General features: G+C 33.7%; 3 protein-coding genes across 6 annotated transcripts; 1 reads left to right on the top strand and 2 right to left on the bottom strand.

Annotated features, from left to right (window-relative positions):
• Window positions 1-536: 536 nt before the first annotated feature.
• Window positions 537-7,690, bottom strand: LOC144575365 (Major facilitator superfamily protein). 2 transcript variants are annotated; one of them, XM_078325468.1, is made up of 12 exons: window positions 7,346-7,690; window positions 6,451-6,607; window positions 6,170-6,370; window positions 5,747-5,846; window positions 5,470-5,582; window positions 4,662-4,755; window positions 3,197-3,347; window positions 2,956-3,102; window positions 2,806-2,879; window positions 2,133-2,221; window positions 1,319-1,433; window positions 537-928 (listed from the first exon to the last, which is right to left on the bottom strand). In XM_078325468.1, the coding sequence occupies exons 1-12, from the start codon at window positions 7,527-7,529 to the stop codon at window positions 746-748; spliced, it is 1,608 nt and encodes a 535-aa protein (XP_078181594.1). In that variant the 5' UTR covers window positions 7,530-7,690; the 3' UTR covers window positions 537-745. The 2 variants fall into 2 exon arrangements, with proteins under 2 accessions (XP_078181594.1, XP_078181595.1); XM_078325469.1 differs by having other exon boundaries at window positions 6,451-6,601; window positions 7,343-7,638.
• Window positions 7,691-11,540: 3,850 nt separating this feature from the next.
• RBCX1 (Chaperonin-like RbcX protein) lies at window positions 11,541-13,538 on the top strand. The gene is made up of 6 exons (XM_078326238.1): window positions 11,541-11,822; window positions 12,104-12,198; window positions 12,357-12,474; window positions 12,583-12,599; window positions 12,680-12,742; window positions 13,217-13,538. Exons 1-6 carry the CDS (start codon window positions 11,618-11,620, stop codon window positions 13,289-13,291), a joined length of 573 nt encoding a protein of 190 aa, XP_078182364.1. The 5' UTR covers window positions 11,541-11,617; the 3' UTR covers window positions 13,292-13,538.
• Window positions 13,312-19,082, bottom strand: LOC144575964 (malonyl-CoA decarboxylase family protein). 3 transcript variants are annotated; one of them, XM_078326236.1, is made up of 16 exons: window positions 18,755-19,082; window positions 18,605-18,654; window positions 17,979-18,078; window positions 17,758-17,890; window positions 17,429-17,603; window positions 16,816-16,960; window positions 16,642-16,732; window positions 16,377-16,435; window positions 15,765-15,842; window positions 15,577-15,660; window positions 15,310-15,494; window positions 14,931-15,053; window positions 14,786-14,858; window positions 14,093-14,178; window positions 13,917-14,001; window positions 13,312-13,625 (listed from the first exon to the last, which is right to left on the bottom strand). In XM_078326236.1, exons 1-16 carry the CDS (start codon window positions 18,872-18,874, stop codon window positions 13,611-13,613), a joined length of 1,602 nt encoding a protein of 533 aa, XP_078182362.1. In that variant the 5' UTR covers window positions 18,875-19,082; the 3' UTR covers window positions 13,312-13,610. The 3 variants fall into 3 exon arrangements, 2 of the variants coding, with proteins under 2 accessions (XP_078182362.1, XP_078182363.1); XM_078326237.1 differs by having other exon boundaries at window positions 17,761-17,890; XR_013518570.1 differs by lacking the exon at window positions 14,786-14,858.
• Window positions 19,083-20,491: the final 1,409 nt, after the last annotated feature.

Raw genomic sequence — 20,491 nt, 5'->3', positions numbered from 1 at the left:
TATTAGCCTATCGGATACATATGAAAGTAAAAGCTCAAAACCTATGAAATTTGGCAATACAATCCAATATAGTCATATTCAAGGTCTATCAATACATATTGCCCATTCAGTTTAGACCCAACGGTATACAAAATTTCAGCTTTTCTATGAAAAATCGTAAAATGGGTGACACCAAATCAGCATGCTTTATTTAAACTATAATATCATATAAAATCATTGACACTCTCGTGCCATCTCTTAAACTTAACGGACCAGCTTCACTTTGCTCAAGATTTAAAAGCTCAGAATTTCCTCTTCCAAATGTTTGAAACAAAATTGACCACAAAATCACAACATTAGCCAGCTATTTGATATTAATGTGGTACAATACAAATACAAAACATGAATTTCTCATTACCTGTTCATGATTTGCTCTACTTTTCGTTTGAGAAATAGATGTGACTGAAGTGAGAATCTGATTCAATTTGAAGCTTCCCACCTTTTTGTTTCAGTATTAGTTTCCAGACCCGCCAATGTTAGGATTAGTTAGAAAAAGGTTAAGTGGCACCAAAGGTATTAAATGAGTTATCATTTTGGGAAGATTGGCTATTACTTTGTATTCCTCGAGAATCAAAACCTAAAGATCTATGAACCAGTTCATTATTGACTATCCAATCAGATAAATCATTTGCCAAGTACAACACCTGACTTATTTCTACATAATTTTAAAACTATACTAAAAATATTAAAATTTAATGAGTTTGTATCAAGAACGCCTGCTGAGGGACATTTCTATTTCTTCGAGCGACCGGCCTTTCGTCTCAACTATAAAGTAATACGCGAAAACAGCAGTTAACAAAGAGACCCCTCCAAAAGTCGAATATACTGCACCAACTCCAAACCTGCGAACCAGTTCTAGAAAATATAGACCCACCACGAAATTACACACCTGGACATTAAAAAATTTGAAAGTTAGGTGCATCTAGTTGCTAGGAGCGATATATAAGTTGTAAATGGGTAGCAACACAAATTACCAATTCAGTCCACATTTGTTCTTCCAGAAGTTCATGAAATGTTCTTAATAAATAGTTCCTCTTTAAAAGAACTTCAACAAACCTTGCCTCCTAAATTAACTTTCTATCTAAGCTACCTCCAAGCAATTACCATTTTGCATCAACTAAACCATTAATACTGATATAAGCATAGCATTTTTCTTGCATTCCTAAAGAACAGAGGGACTGAATTTGCATGATCTAATATATGTTCTTTTCTTACCAATTCAGGTAAAATGAAGAGATTGTTTCATTTTTTATCTATTATTTTTGTACAAAATACTTACCCAATGTACAGTGAAGCTAAACCCCATGACCTTAGACCGTGTCTGAGCACTGCTTAATTCTGGTATTATCATGCCTGTCACTGGACCAGCACCCAAGGCAAATGTGAAGATGTACCTATGTTCATGAAAAAACAAAAAAAATAATATTACAAAGAGTTATAAAAAAATATACTGTCTTGTATATACCAAAGTCCGAAGTCCAGAACAGTGCTCTTATTTGGTTAACCCTTTAAGCATATAGATTGCCTATTCTTTGTATTGTTTTTATTTGACCTTAAGAGTGAGAGTATGGTACTGTGCATAGTGCATATTGGTCAATACTATGGATCAATATCTTCTTTTTCAAAGTCCAAACAGTCGATCTTGAACCGTTCAATATGATCTCCATATGAAAATGTACTTGCAGATCAAATTTTGTACTTTTAAGATTTTTTTTACTATTTTTTTAGATAGGTAGAACTTGATCTAAAGATTCTAGACAATTCACAAGTAATGATTTCTACCTATCTAAAAAAATAGTAAAAAAGTCTAGACAATTCACAAGTAATGATTTCTACCTATCTAAAAAAATAGCAAAAAAGTCTAGACAATTCACAAGTAATGATTCTAGACAATTCACAAGTACTTTTTGTATGGAGATCATGTTGAATGGTTCAGATCAAATATTTGGATTTTGGAAACAAAAATATTGATCTGTAGTACGTACCAATCCGCATCACTCTGACATTAAACCACAGTAATAACTTAAGCAAACAGATATTATTGGTTCAAATCTGGAAAGATAATTTCATATTAAATATATCAAAGTCCATACATCAAGGTCCCTATTACAGTGAGTGCATGGCCAGAGCCTTCATCAAGTGGAAAACTAATAGCGGATACAATCAGAAACATTGAACAAGCCTGCACCAAATAAATGGACAATTAAGAACTTGCTTAAAATAGATATGAAATACAAGTATTGCCACATTATTAGAGAAATTTTATGAAAACACAGCAAAAGATATTTCGCTTCATGCTCAACAGCAATTTGTCAGTGTGAATTCTACGAATGCTACAATAATCAATGGACTGAGGCTATAATACTTTGCAAAACGCAGATCGGTCCGTGCTATGGATCCGTATCTCCATTTTCAAAGTCTAAACAATCAATCTGAACCACTAAACATGATCTCCATACGAATATGTACTTGGGAGACAAAATTTTACATTTTTTAGAATTTTTTTACTATTTTTTTTAAATAGGTTCAAAATCACTACTTTTGGATGGTTCAAAATCTTTAGATCGGGTGATTTTTTACCTATCTAAAAAAAATAAAAAAATGTTTTTAGAAAAATATGAAAATTTGGTCTCCAAGTACATTTTTATATGGACTGTTCCGCACTATGCAAAGTACTGTAGCCTCACTCCTAATCAATGAGTTATTGCTGGAAGTGTACATCCAATTAATATAACAGTAAGATAAGCACAATAAATTGCTACTCACCATTCCAATATAACTGCCAATCAAAAGTTGCCTCCGTCCCTGCTTATCAATAAGGTATGAAGCAACCAAAGCTCCTAGAAAGCATACAAGAAACATTAATTTACCTTCACCAATACACTTTATTGCAAAATTTTATTACTAAAGTTATACCTCCAAAATTTGTAATCCCGACAAGTAAGCTAGCCAAAGCACCACTTGTTATACCAACATCATGAAATGTAAGAGAAGAGAAATAGAGCACCCCATTTATTCCTGCAAACTGCTGTAGGAAGAAAAGAGCACCACCAATCAAGGCAACTGTCAATCATGCAATAACAACAATTTAACCAAAGGTACTTCCAGTTGATAACATGCAAATCTGCATTATATAATACGCATTATATATTATTACCTCTTTTGTGGGGTTCGACCAGAAGTTCCTGCCAGCTAGACTGATTCCCAGAGGTCTCAACGACAGTTACTATTTCTTCAATTGATTTTTCCACTTTTTCCGTTCCCCATAGTTTTCCTATGATGTCCCTTGCTTCATTTAATCTACCTACCTAAATTTGTTTCTCTTAGAACACATATTTTTTAAATCTACTGGTTGAAGCCTTTATCAAGCAATGGCAACTAGGGGTGTTCATTGGGTCGAGTTTATTTGGTTTTCAACCGAACCAAAAAAAGGTTGGATTAAATGATTTGGGTTTTTGGTTTAAATGGATCGGTTTGGTTGAATTTTTTAATTACTTCGGTTTTTGTATTTGGTTCGGTTTAGATTTTCAAAACCGAAATTACCAAACATACCAAACTCTATATGGTTCAAATCCATGCTTCGGTTTTTGGACTTAAAATGAGACATTTTTTGGTTAAATTTGCATATTATAGAACATTTACATATTTCGCATGGAATTGAACAATGTGTGTAATGTCAACAACTAATATATATATATATATATATAGAGAGAGAGAGAGAGATGGGCTACGGTGAGTTGCGAAGTAAAACGCGTTTCTACTTCACGCCGTATTTTTATTTTGAAAGTCCAAGCGACCGATCCGAACCGTTAGATGTTTAATCCATATTGAAATGTGCTTGGAGACCAAATTTTACATTTTTTGGAATTTTTTTACTATTTATTAAGCATTTTTTAAAATTGCTGTTTTGCTGTGAACAGTAAAATTTTCTGGACCATCAGATTAGTGACTTTCAAAATTGCTTAATAAATAGTAAAAAAATTCCAAAAAATGTAAAATTTGGTCTCCAAGCACATTTCAATATGGAGAACAAGATGAACGGTTCGGATCGACGTTTTGAACTTTAAAATCGCAAAATATGAGCGTGAAGTAAAATAGTCGCTTTACTTCGCAACTCACCGTAGCCCATCTCTCTCTCTCTCTATGTGTGTGTGTGTGTGTGTGTGTAGTTAGTTTTGACCTTTTAAAATTTAATTTCCCTTTTTTCGGTTCAACCAAATAAATCAAAATTTACTTTGGTTATTTTGGTTTGGTTATTATTCGGTTGACAAGTTTATTCCGGTTTGTTCGTTTATAATTTTGAAAACTGAATAAAATTTTGGTTTGACTATTTTAATTCGGTTTACCCGAACCAACCCAATGAACACCCCTAGGTTCTTCTAGTTAATTAGGCAAAGCTAGACCTTTGGTTATCAGGTTCCTTGCAGAGCCAGCGAGGGCTTTCAACAGCAAATTGCAGTAATATTAGTAACACAAGGAAATGCAGTAATACAGGTAAGTAACTAGACTGAGTAAATGTACCTTGCAGAGCCAGCGAGGGCTTTCAACAGCAAATTGCAGTAATATTGGTAACACAAGGAAATGCAGTAATACAGGTAAGTAACTAGACTGAGTAAATGTACCTTGCAGAGCCAGCGAGGGCTTTCAACGGCAAATTGCATACCCAATATGAGAGCAAGACCTGGAACACATGCAATGTAGAACATTGTTCTCCACCTATAAAGGAGGAAATATAAGTCCCTCAATATTTTTTTAATTGTGAAAAATAAATGAAGCTGCCTTTGCATATAGTGTTGAACCAAGAGTGGGCTATGGTACTATGCATAGCGCATAATGGTCCGTACTATGGATCAATATCTCCATTTTCAAATTCCAAACAATCGATCTGAACTATTCAACATTATCTCCATATAAAACTTTACATTTTTAAGATTTTTTTTACTATTTTTTTAGATAGGTAGAAAATCACTTGATCTAAAAATTCTAGACCATCCAAAAGTAGTGATTTTCTACCTATCTAGAAAAATAGTAAAAAAAAATTCAACAAAAGTAAAATTTAGTCTGCAAGTACATTTTCATATGGAGATCACGTTGAAAGGTTCAGATTGACTATTTGGACTTCGGAAACGGAAATATTGATCCGTAATATGGACCAATCTGCACTATGCATAGTACCATAGCCTCACTCCTGAACCAATTATATATATAGTTCACTGGAGATGATTATCTGGATCGAGCTTTTATCCCTGAAACAACACTAACTTAAAATTGAAAAACAAGAAAATGTTTTTGAGACAAGTATGAATTGGTCTGGTATTGCTCACAGGTGGTATCCAAATGCTAAACAAGGTCAGTACAGAACTGCTGGTATAGTGCCTAGTTAAATCAGTGCTGGAAAAGCAAATTTAAGGGAAAATAAATACTACTAACCAGTGGGGATCAGTTTCAGAGGGAATTGCTAAAGAAAGAGCAGTTATTATCCCCAAACAAGTTCCAATTTGACAGAGAGTACTCAAGGAGCCTCTATACTTCGTCGGAGAAACCTGTGAATTGATATTATTAGACCTACGTAACAAATTGCCATAAAAGTGTTAAAAGAAAAAATCTTCTATTTGTAAAATGTTAGTGATTAACTTAGTGGCACATTAAACTATTGAGGAAATTAAAAGCAATGGAGGGATTGAAATTCCAAAAATTGTAGATTTACCTCAGAGATGTACAGAGGAACAAGAACAGTGTTAACACCAACTCCCAAACCAACAAGAAACCTTCCCCAGAGCATTTCATCTATGGAATGCGCCTGAGCACTGAGAAAATAAAAATTGCACAACTTCTGTTTCATTGTTGTACTTCTAATAAGCAAGCAATTTGCATAGATAAATAAAAGAACAGGGTTCAAATGCCTCATATCTTTCATCTCTTAATCATGTCTCACATCCTTATCTCTGTTTTCAAAGTGGGAACAGTGGATCTGAACCACCCAACATGACCTCCATATTAAAATGTGCTTGGGGACCAAATTTTATATTCATTTGGAAATTTTCTACTATTTTTTAGATTGGTACAAAATCATTGTTTTTCAGAAATAAAATTAGAAAAACATAAGGATAAAAAAGAACAGACATCTAACCTTAGAAAAGCACCAAGAATCAAGGGAATAGTATCAATTTGAAGAGTGCGCTTGCAACCCAAATTATCAACAAGGGAAGAAAAGCTAATGCTCCCAATAAATGCACCCACAATAAATATGCTCACCACCAGACCTTCCAGAAATGGGTTGCCCTGAAACCCTAATTCCCTCGCTATATCTTCTATTGGGCCATTCATCACACTGCAATCACATCATCACATTCATCACACTGCAATCACAGCATATGTGCTTTTGTTATATCAGTAAAATTTGAAACTTACCCAATATGGTAACCAAAGAGAAAATTAGCCATGGATGCAGTGAGTACATGTGGAAAAACGGGCAACCAACCTACATCAAAGCCTCCTTCTTTCTCTCCCTTCTCTTTTATCAGTGATTCAGCTGCTGTTTCAAGTTCACTTCTCTCCCAATCTGAGCCTACAATTTTACAATCATAAATTGCTCAACTTGATTGCCTTAAATGAGTATGGATCATACTGGTAAGGTATCTTTTATTTATTTTTATTTTGATAAAAGTGGAGTACACCAATTTCATTCAAACGAAATGAAACCTACAATGTTGAACAGGTACTGGTACCAGTCTTGATATAATATGCCAAAACAACAAACATTACACAACCAAAACAGGCACCTACTACATCAACTACCAAAGTTCAACGTAGAAATATATGAGATAATAGAACATGAGATAACAAGGCAACCCAAACAGCCAACTAACTAACAATAAAACAACCCGAACCTGCAAGGAAACTTCATACTGGTAAGGTATCAGACAACGTAATCTTTTATTGCTTGTTTTTTCCCGATACAATGAAAAAATCAGCAGTTGACAACTATAACAAAAATCAACAGGTACAGTATTTCCTGGTTAACATCATACTAGAGGAGAATTATGAATCACAAATTCAAATCCACCATGCTCGACTGTTAAAGATTCTGAACCATTCAAAAGTAGTGATTTTCTACCTATCTAAAAAAATAGTAAAAAAATGAAAAAAAATGAAAAAAATTAATCTACAAGTACAATTTCACATGGATATCATATTGAACGGTTCAGATCAACTGTTTGGAACTTAAAAATGGAGATATTGATCCATAGTACAAATCAATATGTGCTATGCATAGTACCATAGCCTCACTCAGTAAAATAACAACCTGAGGTTTGTGGGTCGGATTCAGGGGGCGAAGATCGAACCCGAACCCGGACCCGCTTGAGTTTGAGGGAAAGGCATTTCCTTGGATAGTGCACTTGGTTGAGAGAGAGCTTGGGAGGTGTAACTGTAAGAGAAGATGCGATGGTGCTGTGATGAGGCAGGTGAAGTACAGCCGAGGGTTGCATTGAATGATAATTAGAGAACTTTTAGAGGGGGGTAATGGGAAATGTGTCTTTGGTGTGGTTCTGTGATGAAGGAAATGAGTAGCGGTCCAAAAGAAGGTTGCGCGCGCTGTTGCTGTTGTCTGGTGGAGGGACTGATGGAGGCGGGGAGCCGCCTCGGCGATATTTCTTTTGTTTTGGGAATCAGTATCCTCCCCTGAAAAGATAATCTTTTACAATTAGTTAATCCAGACCGTTCTTTTTAACATGACACGAATCTCAAAGCCCAATAATACTGTCTCTGCACTAGCTCGAATCTCAAAGCGGGTGAAGTAAATCTCAAACTGTAAAGTGAGGGGAATCTTTTTATGGTACTTTGGAGCATAGTGACAATTTAATAATTCAGGTTTGGTTCAACAGGGTTAAAAATTTGTGATTCAAAAATAATTTAAGTATAATTCGGGAATGATTGGGAATTATCTAGATCACAGATATCAGTCTCACAAGATAGCAAAAATAAAAAATAAAAACATGTTCTGGGAAAAATTTGAGAAAAGTTCGAGACTAATTCGTATAATTCGGAAAAAAAGTTCGTAAAACTAGTGAATAATTTGGCATTCGGTTCGCCATTACCAAAAAAATGAATTATTCACGAATCTTGTGAGTATGTTTGAGGGATAATTATCTGGATACAAAATAGCTTTTATTTTTGAATAATCATTTTTGTACCCGTGCTACAGTATCCGCGCTACAGTAATTGCATTTAGAGAAATAATATATTATGGTCCCCACTAATTATATTGTGTCCACTAATTATTATTCTAAAAAGATATTATATAGTCTCAACTAATTATTATTCTAAAATCCTAGCAGCACCCTTTCAAAGCCTCAGCACTAATTCCACATTAATATTTCTCTAACAAAAATAGTTGACCTCATAAAAATAAATACTTCAATGCATAGATATAAATACTTTCAATACTTAGATATTGATACTTTCAGTGTCATATGTAAAAAGATGAGGGATCCAATTACAACATTATGGCAATTTAGGTCCCCACAAGCAGTTATGTAAAAATTACAACATTGTTTACTATATAGATATAAATATTTGTGTTCTTTGAACTATATACTTCAAAATTTGACTATTAATATTAAAAAAAAGTTATAGATCTGGAACGATTGCGGTCCCCACAAGCAATTATAGCAGTTTAGGTGCGGGTACGATTATTTAAAAATAATTAATTTATCATTTACATTGTTTACTATATAGATATAAATACTTGTGTTCTTTGAACTATATATTTCAAGATTTGACTATTAATATTTTAAAATAAAGTTACAGATCTAGAACAGTTGCGGTCCCCACAAGCAATTATGGCAGTTTAGGTACGGGTACGACATCAGAAATTTCAAAAAAAAAAGTGCGGGTACAATTATTTTAAAATAATTAATTTATCATTTACATTGTTTACTATATAGATATAAATACTTGTGTTCTTTGAACAACATACTTCAAGATTTGACTATTAATATTAAAAAAAAAGTTACAGATCTAAAGTGCAGTTATGACAGTTTGGTCCCCACAAACAGTTATATATAGCAGTTTAGGTGCGGATACTGTAGCGCGGGTACTCATATCAGCTTCCTTTATTTTTTACCTTTTAGCTAACGAAATTCTTTTTTTTTTATCCATACTAATACCCGTTAAGTTAACACTCAAGTCTAATATCTATTTTTGTTAAATCATGTTGACACCCAAGTTTAATGTAATTTAGGAGAATAAAAATATTACGCATGCTTGTTATTGTATACAATACTGGTTGAATATTGGAAATAAATTTAGTTGACACTCCAATTTATGCTGCATATAAAACTTCAAAAACATTTCCAAAAACACAGAAGGTTATAGAAGGAAATAGGAAAAAAAATTAACAAAATCTTCTTAGCGTGTACCAATTTTGCATGGTAATGACTTAGACGAAGGGCAAAAAAATTGACAGAGCTAATTTAATTTCACGCAACATCAGTCATATATATATTTTCACATTGTCTCTATTAATCGTGCTTGTGTAAAATGAAAACAGTTTCTTTAATATTTTTATCCTCACGAGCTTCACATGCGTTGTCGTTAGGATAGAAATGCTGCAAGAATATTAATTTCTGATGCTTACCAGCACAAACAAATTGAGACGGATAAAGTTGAGATATTTTGTGCCAGATATTCTCGCTTAAATGAAACTTCTGGCAGAGAACTACCAACATAGCAACGATCGTTTTCTCAGTAGTCAGTACTAATATGGAAAACAGTTGGTCAGAGTTTCAAGCCAAGATATTTATGCAGATTTATAATTTTTGCGAGAAAAAAAAAAAGAGAAATTTAGATGAACAATGTGTAGATCTATTCGTACTATGTTGTTTAAAATTTAAACAGTCGAAAAATTATTATTTTTCTTGAATAGATAGAAAAACACTATTTTTAAATGATCGTCTCCTTATCCATAAAAATAATATAACAAATTTAAAATTTATTTCAACGTATACGATACGAGTCAATTATTTAAAATTAAAAAATGTAAGATTGTAGACAGTAAATCCTTTCAAAAGTATATTACATAGGAGTGTAAACGGTCGGATACAGATACAAATACAGATAGTCTCAGATACAGATATAGATCAGATATTAAACACTACAGATACAGATCGGATATCGGCCGAATACGGATATTTTTAATAATTAGTTTATTGGTTACAAAACATCTATTATATTATTAAAATATTAGTCAGTAATTATGTTATAATGTTATATTGTTCGTCAAAATATATAACTATATGCAATTTAATATTTTATTGGTATAAATGTACAATTTAATAAATCAATTTAAGAAATTAATTTAATAAATCATTTGTTGTGGTTTAAGAGTGTAAACGGTCAGGATAATTAAAAGCCTTACTGTATCATTATTTGTTATAATTTCTAGGATAAGGATACGGATACAGATACGGATAGTCTCGGATACGAATTGGATAATTTAAGTAATTTTTTAGAGTCAGATCCAGACATAATCGGATAATATCCGATCCGTGTACATTCCAAATATTACATGATCATGTCAATAACATAAAAGCCCCCTCGATTTATAGTTTTTGACAACACTCCAAATTCCAAAGCTGCGATAATTACATTAAGATATAATTTTTAAGTATAATAAAAACTAAAAAATGTAATTTATTTAAGCATACTACAAAAGGTTATAATACGAATTGCACAAAGCTTCCATTTTTTTTTTTTTTTTGCATTTTTGTCATGTACTACCTATATATCAAAAAATTTAGGAAGTGCAAAATCTCATAATATGTATGAAATGGTACATATTACATATATAATATCTTTTATTGCACTCCATATTCACATTCAAAACCTAATATATAATATGACTAAACTGAATTCAATGTTTAGATTTCCTCTTTTCATTTTCTTTCATAATAGCAGGCAACGGTTTACATTTTTAGATTACTGTCTAAATGTATTTCTTAGAAACAAAAGAGGTGTAAACAGGAGCCGATTTATAGCCAAACCAGAGTGCTTAGCTATTTTCACGATTTTGAAATTTTTAATCATGTATATATATTGAAATTTAATTATTATCTTTTAGTTTTTATATAGTTTAGTCTCTCTTATAAAATTATGTATTTGTAGCTCAGTGATATGAATTGTACTTTATAATTGTTGGGACCAGTGTTGTAAATAACGATATGCGGTCGTCGGACGGACAAGGTACTGCCAAGCAATTAATTGGGAATAATCAGTTACATTCAGAAATAATCGTCCGATTAGTCGAAAAAATTTATGACAGTTTGGTCACCGTCAAAGTCTAATTGGCCAATTAATCGACCTAAACGGACGTTTTTACAACACTGGTTGGGACTTATGCTCACACATTATGCATTTTTACGCTTCAGCCCCTTCAATCTAGTTTTTTTTAGTTTTGCCCCTGGATGTAAAACAAGTAAAAATTTGAAGGGGCTACCTGTAATTAATCCAAAAAAAGGACGAGTGTTTCTGGACGCCAGATTTAATAAAAGATAAAGCTTGATATTCGACGAGTAGCATGGCTCTTTTACTGAATTTTACAGAAACATGGATTGCTGCTGCTGGAAACCTTCCTTCATGCAACCAGCTTGCCTCTACAAAGTGGTTTACTGACAATAAAATTTATTACTTGCCTCCAAAAAATTGCTACAGAGTAGGTATTTATAAATCCAAAAGATTTGTTTCCTCTCAGCCCCTTCGGTGCCAGAAGATGTATGTCCCTGGTACGCTTTCTCCTTTTTCTTATCTTTTCTGATTTTTATAATATTGTATTGTTGTTATGGATTGTTTCTTTTGTTGGTATTTTATATCTGATAGTATTTTAGTTAGTTTGTGTTTTAGTTCCTATTTTGAGGTATTATATTATTTGTACTGATTCTTTTGTAAGAACATCTTTGATTTTGTAATGAAATCAGTAGTATAACCACTTTATAAAAAAAATATAATATAGTAATTACTAATAAGGAATAAATCCTTCTTTTTCTTCTTTGGTTTCTGGTTACAGGGTTTGGAGAGGCATCGCCGGAAGCAAAGGCGGCGATGAACCTTCAGAATTTCTTTAACTATGTGGCTGTGAGGATTGTACTTGCTCAGCTTGAGGTTATTAGTACAATTTTTTTTATTAGGTGAATTTTATGAATGTAAAACAATAGAAAAGCATGTATATTAAAATTCAACTTTGAACCAGTAATTGAATATAGATACTGGTACAAATGCAATGCAGTCTTATCCACTGATCATGCGAAATTTGTAAGCAGAGCTACAACCCGGAGGCATATAAGGAGCTAATGGAATTCGTTAACTCTCATTCCTTGAACGATTCCGAAGATTTTTGCAAACAATTGATGCGAGAGTCCCCGAGCCACCAGAAATTAGGTTAGATTTCCAGTTTCCAATTTTCAAATTCCATTGTTGCTCTGGTTTCTTACTTAGATGGGTCTCTTATTTCTTTTTATTGTTTCCACTGTTTGCTTTGCTTGACAGCTCTCAGGATTCTCGAGGTAAATATCAAACCCTTAGTTTACCTTTCAAAATTTTATCAGCTTCCCCTCTTAACAACAATTTTCACCCGGATTTGAAGGTTCGATCGGCATATACAAAAAGAGATTTTGAGTGGGAAAACCTCAAGAAATTGTCTTTCAAGGTCAGTAATTACATTAATGTTGAATTCATATCACCTAAGGTAACAAAATATTTATCTTTAGATTTGAACCATCCGATCAAAATCCACACGATTATTAAAAGGACCCGGTCCCTGTGCATTCCACCTCGGACTGGATTGGTTCAGGTTCTGATTGGACGGTCCAGATCTAAAATGTAAACATGGGCTCAGTTATGTTCATTTGCCTTTCCCCTCAACTGTAAACATAAAGTACATACTGTTGGCTTTTATTTCTTGAAAACCTAAATATAATTTTTTTTTATTACCGTAATATTTGATCTCGACATCCATCAACCACTATATTATTTTCTTAAATATCTTAATTTAATATGAATGCTCTTCTCTCTTCTTATCACTAGTTCTTTTTAAGAAGATACATGAGACATTTCTCATCATATAACAAATACTTTATCTTAAATCTTAATTGATCCTTCTTCTTTTTCCTATCCAATTCAGATGGTTGATGAGGCTAATACAAGGCTCATGAGAGACTATGTCTTGGAAACAAGTCACATAGACGATGCCAAATGATGTCACACAACCTCCAGATATATAAACATGTACCAGTCTACCAGAATACACTATATTATAGAAAGACTGTAACATTTCTTCCTTTTTTTATAGAAAAAAAGAGAGCTCATGCCTACATGTATCATAGAAATAAATGAGCTGATGTTTCTAATTAGAAAAGACATTTCTGTAATTTTATATGCTGTAATACTTAGTTTCCAATCATGGCATTGATACAACAGCCAAAACGAATTTTTTTTAACCATCATCAAGTTCTATAAATTCTCAGATTAACTCACTGTAAATAAAAAATTATTTTCTTTCAGTGTTCCTATACTCTTCATTGGTCCGTCACCTGGCACAAAATTAAGTTTCGGTTAGATAATGATGATTCAAAAGGATGGCTAAACTGGAAACATGCATCATTTATAAATTCAATTTTTAGGTTTTTGGGGGGTATTAGTAAACAACTACATCCACTGATGTCATTTTCTTAATCCTTACCCCCAAAAAATCTCAGAAAATATCTCAGATGCTTATAACATACACACCACTAGAAAATACATACAAGAACTACTATATTCCTAAAATAGGTGATAATATATTTTTTTTTTACACGAGGACCAAAAGAAATTAGAAAATGCACCTCAAGAGATTGGTACAACTCGGGGGAAGCATGAATATTCCCTGAATTGAAGTACTCCTGCGCATAGTCTTCTATATTCTCCAACCTGAATTTTGCATAAATAAGCCAAGTTATAAAACAAATCAAGCAAGCACACTTACTTATATGACCATAGGTAAAATTAAGAAGATATTTACCTGTACACATAATTGACCATGATCCCTCCACTTTGTTTAATCCCCTTCTCTGATTGGTCCGCCATCCAATTTATCCTCTCAATGTACTACACACAGGAAAGGAAACCGAAAGAAAAACTCGTTACTTTTTCATCATGGCCCTTCGCTAGGTAGTGCTCAATAGCACATTTAAAATAAAATCAGGCTAATAAGGGCATTGGAAATTTAATGGGTACTTAAAACAGGACTTGATTATTTGGATAAGAGCAGGGTTCGATCTTTCATGCCTCAATCGTGCCTCACACTCTTATCTTTGTTTCAAAGTCCAAATAGTCAATCCGAACCGCTCAACATGATCTCCATATTAAAATGTGCTTTGAGACCAAATTTTATATTTTTCTGAAAAAAATTTACTGTTTTTAAAAATTGGTACAAAATAACTATTTTTCAGAAGGTTCGGGACCATCCAAAAACAGTGATTATACCTATCTAAAAAAATAGTAAAAGATATCCAAAAAATATAATATTTGGTCTCCAAGCACATTTAATATGGAGATCATGTTGAGCGGTTCAGATCGACTGTTTGGACTTTGAAAATAGAGAAGGATGTGAGGTATGAAAACAATGGGGCATTTTAACCCATATAATATCTTGAAATTTAGACTAGTTACAACTAGCAAACAACAATAGAAGGCTTGAGAAAATAAAGCATACTGCTCCATTTTGCAAGTGAAAATTGGCAACAGAATCGAGAGCTTTCCCGCGTTTTTTCTCTTTGATGAGGTACCTAAACAAAGAGTATGAGATCGTGAAATCGTAAAATCAGAACTCAGATTAATAATGAATTACATACGCTTACCTTGTACATAAACGCATCAGAGGGGATTTAAGTGCAGTACAAATATGCTCAGATTTTGTCCAATCTTTCGATTGTAGCATTTCATGCATTACTTCAATACCACTTTTTCCTGAATCATTTTCCCTGTAAAAAGATGAAATGAGACTAGCAATTAGGTAACAAAGATCCATGTCACATATTTAAGCAAAACCCAAGGTGAGACAGCTATCATACCAAACTGGTAAATACCATATTTTTAATCTGAGGTTATTCCATTTTTTGGACCTTTTAAAAGATTGTCAGACTGAACCAGAAAAAAAGAAAGAAGGAATGGGAGTATTCTAACATATTTCCTTTTACAAAAAAGATGAGAAACTTGGTAGGAAAAAAAAAACAATACCCAATAGAATCAAGTATCATCTTCTCTTCATGTGATAGAAGAATGTTCTCCCTAAAAGTTGAACTCTGCCGATTTTCCAGTTGATCAGAACTTCCGGCCTCTGACTCAGCGAGTTTTAACTGGGATGCTAGCTTAGAGTTGAGCCACTGCATAAACCCTGGTATAGGGCTTAGTGTTGCATATTTCTACATGAAGATTACTGTACGTAAGCAACCACCTGAATTTTAACTTGCAGCATATATATACCTGTTTTAATAAAATAACTACCTGAACTGATGGCATCTCTCTCTTTACCATGTTGACAACTCGCTTAAGGAGAAACTTGCCCAGATTAATTCCTGATAAACCTGGCTATTAATAATTAAATCAATCAGACTTGATCCGATCAGAGAAGTCTGAGTTAGCTTATCTACACTACAAATTTCATCATGTGCAAGTAATTATTGAGTGCTTACCTGAGTTGAAGATATGGAGTAGAATAGTGCACAATGTGCTTTGCATTCAGCAATCGGAGGATCGTCCCACAAGACCTCCTGGTATTATGAAAAAAGAAGTATTGTATTAGGTTGCTACAGTAAGGTCTCAACCCACAAGACCTCTTATGTAATTATTTGATTGAGGTTACAGTACTATGCATAGCGCACATCGGTCTGTAGTCTGTACTATAGATCCATATTTCATTTTCAAAGTTGAAATAGTCGATCTAAACTGCACAGCATGATCTTCATATCAAAATGTTCTTGGAGGCCAAATTTTACATTTTTTAGAATTCTTTTACTATTCTTTTTAGATAGGTAAAAAATCACTACTTTCCGATGGTCCATAATCTTTACATCAAGTGATTTTCTACATATCTAAAAAAATAGAAAAAAATTCTAAAAAATGTAAATATGGTATCCAAGTACATTTTCACATGGAGATCATATTGAATGGTTTGGATCGATTGTTTGAACTATGAAAATGGAGATATAGATCCATATTACAGACCGATGTGCGCTATGCATAGTACCATAGCCTCACTCTAACTCTTTACTTATTACTACTTCTATCTATGTATAGTAGCTAACCTGAATGGAGGAAGCAATGTCTTTCAATAATGCTACCTCAATGAAGATTAGCGGCTCACCTAACAAAATTTTCACCATCTGTCATCTCTTTTATTGCAAAACAAGCCTATAAACTACGTGGAGTATACACAAGGCAAAAGGGTATATATATGCTTGCTATTCAAGCCTAAAAAACATGGTCCTGTACTCATGATATACTAATTTATATCATCATCGATAAAGACTAGATGATCCAGATTTGACAAAGTGCTACAGATTCGCTAACCTGGAATAGCTGGATGGAAATAGCCAAAGCAACGCCTTCCGACACCTAACCTTCTCTTCAAGTCTATCAGATTCCTAATTGGGTGAACTGCCTACAGAGTGTAGCAAAGTATAGAACTTCCATCATTTGCAAAAACAAACAAAAACATTCTAAAAAAATTATTATAGTTTCAACCTCATACTCCACAATCTTCTCCAGCAAGGAAGCAGAATCATCCCATGTTATCTGATGCAGCTCCAAAGCAGCTGGACTAAGCCATGTTATCAGCTTTTTCTTCAGATAAGAGTCTAATGCACGTAGTGACCCTACATTCTCAACGCTTTGCTTTGGACAAACATGTTAAAAGAAAATATTAGCATTGCAAATAAAGAGAAAGAAACAAAACAGGAAACACACTTTAAGTGCATGTTTAGTTGTGGAGTAAGTGGCGAAGTAAACTCCTTACTCAACTTTTAAGCTGTCAACCGAGGAAATTTGAAGGAGTAAGATGGAGTAACATGTTAGTTAATCTGGAGTAAGTTACTCCACCTCTCCATGCAAACTCACTCACTCCACAATTACTCTGCCTGTGGATCCCACCGTCAGAGTAAACATTCATCTTTCAATTTCTCTCTTCACAATTACTCCACCAAATATGATTAACTTAATCCACTTTGACTTAAGTTAGCAATTTAATCCTTCTTAACTTTACTCCACAACCAAACATGCACTAATATGCTGCACGCCTCCCACGGAAACATAAGGATACACTATAGATAGATTAACAAAAACGGATATATTATCCTACGCTAAAAGAGCAAGGAGATCGGCACGCAGAACAGCCAACAGCTTCAATCCACCAGGCTGTGCATTCAATCGCTCGAAGAAATTGGCGTAAGTTGGTTTGAGAGCATCTCTAAGACTCCTCTCCATTCTATACAATGAAGGCGAAGCACCTCCATCTTCATCTCCAATAAAATGATCTGTTTTGCAAATAAACCCTTCTTTTAAATATCCAGTACCAAATTCAAAGATCTCACATGCGCGCTTCTAAAAGACCAGTGACTATGAAACTTAACATGAATGGGAATAAACAAATAGCAAAAAACTAGCAAAAGATATAAGAGTGATTAATACCACTTCCATGAGATATCTCTAGGTTCAGGTATTGTGCCATTAAATCACGAACCCGTGCTCGATTGACATCATAATCTTTTGCTAGTGAAATCAACAGATCACGTCGATCATCCATAGCAAGAGTTAAATACCCCTAAAAATGGAGGTCCCCTTCTCAATCAGAAATTCTGGATGATTATATTCCAATGAAGGCACATAAGAAGGTACATTCAGATTATAACCTGAGAAAATTTGTCGAGAATGGAATCTGCAGATTCCTTTGCTCCTGCTGGGATTGAGATGGATGTGTGCATCCATTCCTTTACATCTTTTGCCATAATCCTGACAGCACAAGTACACGTATCCTTTCATTAGAATCAGCAAAATTACACATGACCAATGTTCGATGTTGGAATAGCAAAAAACCCAGGCCTATTCAGTCTAATAAAAAGGGAGAATTTCATGTATACCCCTCAAAAATTTTGAAATTACACACTTCCACCTTTAAACTCATAATATCATACCCTTCTAAATTTTAAAAACGCACAAATTTACTCAATTTATTGACTTTTCTATTAGAACTTATTTTAAATTAAAAGTATCCATTTTACCCTTTGTTAAGAACATAAAAAATATGTAACTTGTTTAAGAGAAATATTTAGTCTTCTAATTCTAATGGGTCGGTTTTGGTAGCAAATGGTTCATTTTCTTACTTGTGACGCACACACAAGCATATACTTAAATGCCACTGAAATGCCACTGTGTATGCGGCACAATAGAGAAATGAACCATTTGAGATTTTTGAGGGGTATACAAGGAAATTTCCCCAAGAAATTAACAGGAGTAAACTAGAAGAAATCAAGAAAACCTTTGGGAATTTCCACTGCTCTCAGCACAATCACTGTTACCAGTCGGGTCCTGAAGTCAAATCATGTAACAGTAAACAAAAAAAATAGCAATAATAAATAATTTCAATTAAAGGAAACTAAAATTCATTCATCAATTAGAGCTTAATTACATGGGGAGAAGAGAGGGGGGCATGTGGCTGCTCATGGGGAAGAGAAAGAGGAGAAGGAACTGCTGCAGAACCTCCTCTCATTCGAGCTCTCATTAGAATCGCCAAGCTTTTCTTGCTCATTTAAATTCTCTACAACTCGAGAGTGGGTGGGTGGGTCCGGTGTGACAGTGGTTGAAACTATCCAAGAAAAAGACCTTTCTTTTCTCCTGCTAAAAAGGAGAGGCTGCACTACACGCCAACGGCCGATGACATCCTATCAGTATATAACACGTGGAGTGTTTTCCGGAGAGTGACTTCTCGCCGGTCACTGAAGAAAACTCATTGGATTAGAACTGGAGAAACGATATATGTTTCGGTGGAATCATACATGCTTATGCTGTGCCGACATTATCAGAACCGGACCGGAACGACTCAACGGTTCAACAAAACACTGGTTGGACCGTTCGGTCAACTGCTGGTTTTTTAAAATTAGTTACATAAATTATCTTCAACAATTACACTATTTTCTATTTTATGGTGGCACATTTTGACACCATATGTTTATAAGTTATTTTTGTAATTTTAAAGTCTAAACAGTTGATCCGAACTATTCAACATGATATCCATATTAAAATGTGCTTGGAGATCAAACTTTATATTTCTTTTGAATTTTTTTAGTATTCATTAAGATGTGTACAAAATTAATGTTTCAAACAATTCTGGACAATTAAAAAACATTGATTTTCAATAATTATAAATAAATAGTAAATAATAATGTAAAATTTAGTCTCTAAGCACATTTTAATATGAAGATCATGTTGAATGGTTCGAATTAACTGTTTTAATTTTGAAATCGCAAAAAGGACTTATAAACATATAATGTCAAGTTATGTTGTCATCATTTTATGGTGTAATTGGATCTCTCTTCTTATAACTTATAACCTTAAAGTCCAACAAATTATTTACAATTATGCCTAAGTCCTTACAAGAAATAATCTCCCAATAAAGACAAGCAATGACCTCCTTTAGAATATGTCCGACCCATTGGACCTCCTTTAGATTTGATGGGCTCCAGAATTCACTCTAAAATCTGTGCCGCAGCTTTAATATTCATACGTTCTCGCATCAATTATCGTGCACACGGATCTTAAACAAATCGGATAGTTATAGAATCCATTGAACCCAAAAATAAGTCCCACAGATATCAGACCTACTCATTTCTCTTTCAGAACATCAATGTGTTCAATACTTCAATGTAATGTTTCCAAAGCGAATTGTTTTGCTTTTTGTTGGCTTTTTGATATATAATCTTTTGTAATTCTGATTTCAATACGAAATTGACAAGGCTTCGACTCCACTTTAATTTGAAAAGATGTTCGTGTGGAATTCTTATCACCTGAGGCAACATAATATTTATTTTTAGATCAGAACTGTCTGATCAAAATTTGCACGAATATTGAAAAGATCCTTGTGCATTCCATTTTGAGCTGGATTGGACGGTCCGGATCTAAACAGAAATATTATATAGGAATTAGGATTCCTGCTGTGGTGAGCCTAGAAGGCAAGCACTAATTTATATGGGCCAAAAATAATGGGCCTTGTAGACTAAGAGAATTGGAGTTTTGTATTTTGCACAATATAAACATTGGGCCTCTTATCGATTCACCATACAACGAGATTTCTTTCTCCAGCTTTGCTGATTACAGAAGAAAATAACGCAAGTATGAATGTATGGTGATCGAATAAAACACTAATAGA

Source organism: Carex rostrata, chromosome 24 (genome assembly GCF_964058835.1).
Source record: "Carex rostrata chromosome 24, lpCarRost1.2, whole genome shotgun sequence".
Lineage (NCBI taxonomy): Eukaryota > Viridiplantae > Streptophyta > Magnoliopsida > Poales > Cyperaceae > Carex > Carex rostrata.
The sequence above is the reverse complement of the archived record's forward strand: the minus strand, read 5'-3'. Positions and strand labels throughout refer to the sequence as shown.